At 37.0% G+C, this 7,978-nt stretch overlaps 1 protein-coding gene across 2 annotated transcripts in view; it reads left to right on the top strand.

Moving 5' to 3' along the window:
• The first annotated feature begins 4,829 nt into the window (after positions 1–4,829).
• EPYC (epiphycan) overlaps positions 4,830–7,978 on the top strand; it is a 38,010-nt gene continuing 34,861 nt past the window's right edge. Inside the window, exons 1-2 of one of the 2 annotated variants that reach the window (XM_025439218.3) lie at positions 4,830–4,927; positions 7,296–7,473. In XM_025439218.3, the coding sequence (XP_025295003.1) occupies positions 7,309–7,473 (165 nt within the window). In that variant the 5' untranslated portion in view covers positions 4,830–4,927; positions 7,296–7,308. Of the gene's footprint in view, positions 4,928–7,281; positions 7,474–7,978 lie in introns of both variants that reach the window. The other variant, XM_025439221.3, reaches the window with a different exon arrangement.

The following is a 7,978-nucleotide window of genomic DNA, read 5'->3' as shown; positions in this document are numbered from 1 at the left end:
CAGATTGTAGCCATCTGAGAAGGATGTGATATTGTTTAATTGAGCACAAAGAGCAAAAGAACAAAATTTAAGATGGGTCCAGAGTCATTATCTCAGGCACACCGTGATGGCCCAATGACCGATGAACTAAATGACGATGTCACGTTCAATGTAGTCAACAGCACTGAAGAATCTGCAGCTCAGAATGAATGGTGAGGGCTGGGATGGGAGGTAAAGCTAGAAGATTTCAACATAAAGTGGTGGTTTAGTGTTGTGGTTAAGAAGTTGGACTTCGCTGCCAGACTGCTTCAGCTTTGATTTTGGCTCTGCCTCTTACTGGTTGAAGTCACTTAACCTCCCTGGACCTTAGCAAGTGAGGATAATAAACAATTCCAGGTGTAGAGTGAGCATTCAAAATGTTAGTTAGTATTGACATTATTCTTGTTTTGTTGTAATTATAGCATGGAAATAGTTGAAGGCACTCCAGAGAAAAGGATAAATGGAAAAAAGATGACTCACTGGACTAAAAACCAGAGGCTCTCCAGGATGTAAAGGCCGGGTAGAGAAAGAGGTGGCTGACAAAAGAACGGAAAAGGTATAGCCAGTGGGGTAAGAGGAAAACCACAGGGAAACCAAAGTTGGCTGCTAGGACAGCAGTTAAGACAAAGCCAGAAAATTACCCCAACAGAGCCCAAACTACAGGGTAATGGAGACTGAACAGGAACAGAGCAAAGGGAAACAGCCAATGAACACCATTTGTCTGGGAATTTTTTTTTTCTGTAAAAGGGGTCATAAAAACAGGATGGTAGTAAGATGAAAATGTATTTTATAAAGTTGAGACATAATTTCAGATGTAGAGTGAATCAAGTCTGCAGAAATAGCTTTGGACTCAGCAGTGTTTGAAAATAATTTGACTTTTTCATGTCTTTGGACTTACACATGTGTTCTCAATGATATTGCTGAAGCCACCATCTTTGACCTTCATTCAGTTCACTTGTGTCAGAGGGAATTCCTGCCTCAGTTTTGTCCAGAGCATATGTGTCTATGCAGAGAACTGACCTAGCAGAAAGGGAGATGCTGGGAGGGAGGACATAATTAGAGAAACAGATCTTAAAAAAGAGGAAAGGGACTAAGATCCTTGTCATCCTTTAAGGAATTTACTTTAACGTCTTACTCGGTCACAGAAGGAGAAAGCAGAGAGGATGCATATAGGTGCAGGTGGTTTGGATGGCAAAAGTGTAGAGAGTATATTTGTGATGACTTCGACCATCACTCTAATGACTTTCTGCGAAGAGAAAAGGAATAGGGAAGGTTTGATAAGAGAAGAAATGTTATAAAACAGCCATCTTAAAATAGTCTGTTGGCCAGGGTTGAAGATCAGTTTAAAGAATTTAGAGTGACACCAATCATTGTTGTGTATGATTTTCACTAGTAAAATACAGCTGCTCAGATACAGGGGAGAAGAAAGTTGGGAGCTGTATTCACCTAAAGTTGAGGTTTTTCCAGGTGAGTAGGGTGGAAGGAGAAAGAACAAAAAAGAGCAGAAAGTGCTTGAAAAGGTATAAATATATGATAACGGCGCATCAAATCCAAAGGTAAGGAGAAAGGTCAAGATGGAAGATGTAATGAATTGTGGAAAAGTGATGGAGGCTATGGCAAGAAGGTCTCATTAGGCAAAGGGAAAAATGATACTAGTGGCCCATTAGTAGGGTTATGTAAGACCTGGTGATGGTGAGTTAGAAGGTGTGACAGTGATGGTGAGTGGCTGGCTCGGAATGCTGTGACTTTACTATACATGTGAAGATAAAGGAGTCACTGTGATAGATGGATCATGCACATAGAGGTTGGAATCCCTGAAATGACGACAGGGCATGAGTGGAGGGCATGAGCGAGCCACGAGCCACAGTCATCAACAACAACAGGTTTGGCTGGGAGACCAACCAGTTGATGACTGGGGAGAGGTTAGAGAGAGTTAAACCAAATGCCATGAGTTTCAGAATGAGCAAGGTTTTTTCTTGAAAGATAAAGATGACAAATCATTTGGAAGGGAAAATATAGAACAAGAGAAAATGCTCCATCTTTGAGTTATATGAGTGAAGTAGAAAAAAAAAAAAACACAAAAACCCATCACTGTAAAGGACAGTAGGACAAAACTTGGTCAGGGGACAGCCAGATTCTTTTAAGATAAAAGAAGCAAAGGGAAATGTTCCAAAAAGAAACTGAGGGCAAAGGAGAGTTTGCAGATTGCAGGTCAGCCTTGCAAGATGCTGGAGGAGGTGATGAGATCAGAGTAGGGGGTACAGGTATGCATGCATTTACGGTCTGAAACTGCAGGACTTGCACTGATGAGCATAGAGTCCCTAAGGCAACATAGGGGTTCTTTGTAAGAAGGTAGCTAATCATTTCAGGTAATGGTTTTCTTCCTTATAAGCAGTGGGGTAGGATGTTGACACCCACCTGTAGCTCCCACCGATGTGGCTTTTGGGGGCTGAGGACAAGGACGGGCAGCCGTGTGCGGTCCTCAGAGTGCTCCTCTCTGATCACCACTGCCACAGAACCAAGAGAATCATTAAGAGAAGACCTTAAAATTAATTCCACTTAAGCAAGCAGGCTGACATTGAGTTAATTGTGTTAAGAATCGTAGCCAAAAGGATTTGCAAAATGTTTGGGGGCTTACAGAGAGAAAGCCAGAAAGCCTCAGTTGCTAGATAATGCAAGATCCCCAGAGGGTTTCTAATAACCAAGCTCAGGCTCTATTAAGAAAATTATCATGAAGCTAAAAGATATTTACTAAGGATAAGAAAGACTGGAAGTGGTAATTAATCCTTCCACTATTAAATAGAGATTAGGTCCTCATGAGATTGTTACAAATTTGAGCTCCCACAGTTCAAAATAGATCTTGAAATATTGGAGAGAGTCCAAGTAAGACCAAGAGAAGTGACTGAAAAATTATCCATATTTTATAAGTAAAAGTGAAAGATTTACCTAATTTGGAAAAAAGAGCAGACTCGGGAATGATCATTTCTGCTATCAATCCTATATTAGGACAAGTAATTTAGTTATTAAATTGTCACGAAACAACTACATTAGTGGACAGTGTTCTGAAGCTGAAGAACAATGACACTTAAATGAACAGGTCACTAAAGGATAGTGTGAAAATGTTATTTTTGGAAATAGAGTCTTAGAGGTTTAGCCAGAGAGCCTTTCAGAAAAGAAGGGACTACCTAGATGCCATCTTTTTCACCTGACAATGTGGGCAGAGTATTAGATTAAATAATAGAGGAAGAAGAAGAAATATCAGGTATTTTCATGGATATTCTATTCATCTAGTTTTATCCTCAAACACCTAAAAGAGCCTAACACCCAGGGACAGGTAAACAGCCTTAGAATCTAAGATGAGAGACACCCTGCCTTTTTACCTTTACCTGCATCCCTCAGATGGTCTCAGTAACATCTGGGAACCTGACTCAATTTGATTTTCTCCTTGTTTGCATCACACATGACACTGGATAATTTAATGCTTGTGTGTCACCCATCTGATTGAAAATGTGTTGAGAGTTAACAATATCTAAACTCATCTAACCGGTGAACTCATATCCAGTCCTCTTTCCAGAAGTGCTTCTGGAAGTAGCCTCCATAGGATGTGAAACTTCAAGGAGGCAGGAAGGGAGTCCCCACCCCCAGAATGGCCTCTCTGCTGTTGGAGAGGTCTTGGTAGGTTCTGGACTTCACCCAGAATCAGTGCTTCCATTACAAATAAAACTGGTCCTCCGAAAAATAAGGCACACGGAGAGCAAATCATGTAGAAGTGTGGAAGCAGGTGTGGGTGATGAGGAGGATGGCTGGCAGCGCCCTGAATCCATATAAGCAAAGAAGTTGGGGTGGGGGGGATGGCTGGGAAGGTGGAAGGAGGAGTGAGAGTCCTGAAGACAGATATTCTCCTCCGTCAGTTTGCCCTAACGCACTTGCAAACTTCAACACAGCTATTCCCTTCTGGTCAAGGAACAAGGATTCCTGATGCACAATTTAGAACCAGACTCCGGGACTTATGTAAAGCCTGCCAACGTACATGACACAAGTTCCGTCTTCCTCTAGAATTTTGCAGTGTGAGTGGAGGTGAAAATGGAAGTTAACACAAATGTGTTTTCTCTCCAAACCTATCATAATTCTGAGTTTCACAAACCATGTCAGGTAGCAGGAGCCTACAACAAATCTTGTATTCTGTGGGAAAATGTTTTTATGTAATTTGATTTGTTTGGCTCTGATAGATAAAAGAGAGACAAAGGAGCCTCTTTTTCAAACCACTCAGATCATATTTATGCATTGTTTCAGGACAACTTTTTTTTTTTTTTTTGTACATGGGCATGCAGAGGGTTTATTGTTTCATTGCTCTCAGAGCATTCTAAGCAATCAAAATAATTTGGATTTTTTTTCTTGTTACTTATCCAACATTAAAACAGGTAAGGCTTTTGCAACATTACTGAATTTCTTCTAACATTAATGAAAAGTGAAGAAAATAATTCAAGACATGCAAGGAAAACTATTTCTTATTAGAATAATTCTAACATATTCATCTATAGTATCACTGTATACATTAACTTTTCCTTAATTGGTGAAGTTTTTATAGATGAAATATATTAAAACCAACTTTTTCCATTTAAAATATTGAAGGTGGCACATTGGCAATTATAACTCCTTTAATATAATTTCAAGAGCTCTATACACTATGTCATTTGGATTCTATTGCTTATTTTGAGTGACTATAAAGTAATTTGGGGGTTTTAAAGACTGAGAAGCATTTCTCAAGGTTAGCTTTTCCAAACAGAAAATTGAGTGTTATAAATTCCACCTCCCACAGACCAGAATTCACAACCATTGGTCAGGGGCAAATACTACTGGCTCTGCGTCTTCAGTCACTTCATGCCATTTCACCAAGTGGGAGCCAAAGGTAAGTTTTTACACTTGCTTTCTTCTTGGGTTTAGAGACTTTCTTTTTTCTACTATAGTAACCTTTTAAAAAATAATTCAACTTGCTTTAATATCTCATGGTGAATTTGATTCAATGGACTAGGCTTAACTTCGCTATTTGATATTTTTATTATTCTTGGAAAATCCAAAAATTTGAATTAGCTCAGGAATTAATAACATACAGTAAAACAGTTGATCTTAATAGTCAGGATAGATGCCAATAAAATTATAGTAGTTTCCAATATATTCCTTAAATCGAGTGCCCTGACATAGACCATGTTTCTTGACAGTATAGACCGGCACTATTGATTAGTATTGATTGAAATATTATGCAAAAGAAGAAAAAGGGGAGAGTTCAGGTGTTTTAAAAATATACTAATGATCACATGGGAATTATGCATTTGACCTGTTTTATTAAGATATATGTTTTAAAGTTTTATATAAGCATAATTTTCAAAATATGACATGGAGTGAAGTGCACACCAAATTCAAAGTTTCAACAAACACACTTATTAAATGTTAGGATAGTTACTTGAAGAAGAAAAATCCTTTTTAAACTACACATACATAGGGGTTCTTCATAGTTTTAGAGTTTGCACAGACTTTCTTACTGCTGATAGCTCTAAGGGATGATCACAATGCAAATAAACTCTAAGAATGTAGACACTTATAATCAGATACAGAGCATGAAGTGAGAAAAATAATCAGCAAGTGCATAATTACTTTGAACAATGAAAGTTGCCAGAAATGGAGAAGGAAAATATTTTTTCTAGGTTAGTGGTGGCCACTGTGAATGCCTCCCACTTGAAAATGGAAGAATGGTTCCTAGAAGATTTGTAAATCACATGTTTGATTAAGTAGGACTTTTTGTTGTTGACTGGTCACAGCAGTTCCAAATCTGCAGTCCTGCAGAGAGCCCTGCAAAGGCAGGTAAAATAGAAGCCTAGTTTACCCAGTGTGAATGAAAAAAATGATTTAAAGAAAGCATAGGAGGGAAGAAAAAGGAGCTCCTTGTACTGTGTCTTATTCTCAGAGGGATTTCATATCCTTCTGCCTAAACCTGCTTCATAAAGACTTTCTTTCAAGTAACTGAAGGTCAGTTTGTCTGCCGGTGCATTCAAGTTTAAAAGTAATATTTATCATGAATTCCCTTTTACATGTGTGCATAGGTACCAAGACCGTAGTTACTGTTCTTGAAGTAAGCCTAAGAAGTGTTTCCAAAATACAAAACCTTTAAAATTAGACATGCTTGTTAAAAACTTTTACAAATGCTTTGCTTCCTCAATAAATGATCACCAGGTAACATTTTTGATGGGCCCAACTTAGATGTTTAAAATTAAACATGAGAGACTTCTTTTTCTAAACGAAACTGTATTCAAAGGAGTACATGGAGAACTAAAATAATTAAAATTACAAATATTATTATACATATATACATGTATATGTATAACATATTATATATACTATAAATAAAATTATAAGATTTTGATTGAATCTCTCCCAAAGCCAGGATTATAATCATGGAAAATAAGAATTAGAAATCAAAAGACTTTTTAATCCAAGTGTGTAGAAATCCTCCTGTAAGGAAATCTTACCAAATAGTGTCTTTTAGACATGGATTCCTATTGATTCTGAGTTCAAAGCTCAGATGGCTATTAAGAATTGAAATAAAACACTGAGCACTAAAGGAAAAATAATTGTCTTTTCTGCTCCATTTAGCTAAGAATAAGTTTTGAAAAATATTGCATGAAATATTGATTTATACATACATTAAATTATATATACGTTAATGATACCCAGAGACAACAAGGAAGTAATAGGAAAAAAAAAACTTTCATTATTTTGTCTGTAAAAAGCCATTGGCTTGAATGTACAAAAAAACAGTTGAGTCCAGTTAGATCACTAGCCAAACCTGTTTTGGTTTCCTCATCTGTAAAATGGAGTGACAGTTCCAGTCTTCCTTCTCCTTCTCCTTCCTACATCCCAGAGTTGATGAAAGAAACTTAATGTTTAGTAAAAGGTAAAGCTCTAATGAATGCAAAGTTTTTGTCAATAAGTGTATCACAATATTTCCACATCCCATTTTCTCTGTGTTTCTCTATGAAATAAACTTAATTTCACTGTAATTACAGTATCTACTATAAAAACGTAGATAAGTTTCTGAATTAATTTGAGCATCGGTATCAATAATCTTCAGAATCTACACAATTTCATGTGTTATGCTTATAAATGATCTGTGTAAGCTTGAGCTCTAAGCACTCATATTGATTTATCATTCCTGTTTAGTGAAAAGTCTTCATGAGTTATTATCAATTAAATATTTATACATTTTAGTATTTTTTGATTAGGAAAGCTTGAAAAATGAAAATGCTAGCAAGGCTCATTCTGGGACTTGTCATCTTTGATGCTGCTGTGACTGCTCCAACTCTGGAACCCATCAACTATGACTCAGAAACGTATGATGCCACTTTGGAAGACCTGGATAATTTGTACAACTATGAAAACATACCTATTGGTCAAGCTGAGGTAACTGATTGGTCCCACTCTTGAGACTTAAAAGCATGCATATGGGGAATTACTGAGTTTGTTCCTTTCAAATAGATTTTTATTTGTAAATAGAGATGTTCTAGCTTAATAATTTCATATGAATCTTTTCTCCAGAATCTGTTCAATCTGTTGTTGAAAGTTAACATTGGGACACTCTTTTGCTTTCTCAAAGTTCACTTCATTTCCTTTACATCTTCTTGTAAAATTAAAACAACAACAACAAAAGAGTTTCTAGCAAGTTAGAAGAGAAAATTAGAAGAAAATGCAGTCAATAAGGAAGAGTGGAGATAATATACATGCAATGATGAGAAAGTTGGGGAAGTTTGGAGCAAAGGAAAAAGATGTGAGATTAAAATAAATTAAGAGAAAATAAAAAGAATGCAAAGAAAGGATGATGATTTGGAACTCCACTGCATTCCAAGAGTGAATGTGCTTTCTGAAATGACTGATTATCTCTCAGCAGTAATGTAGGCATTGGCAAGGT

The sequence above is a fragment of the Canis lupus genome, chromosome 15 (genome assembly GCF_003254725.2).
Source record: "Canis lupus dingo isolate Sandy chromosome 15, ASM325472v2, whole genome shotgun sequence".
NCBI classification, from domain to species: domain Eukaryota; kingdom Metazoa; phylum Chordata; class Mammalia; order Carnivora; family Canidae; genus Canis; species Canis lupus.
The sequence above is the reverse complement of the archived record's forward strand: the minus strand, read 5'-3'. Positions and strand labels throughout refer to the sequence as shown.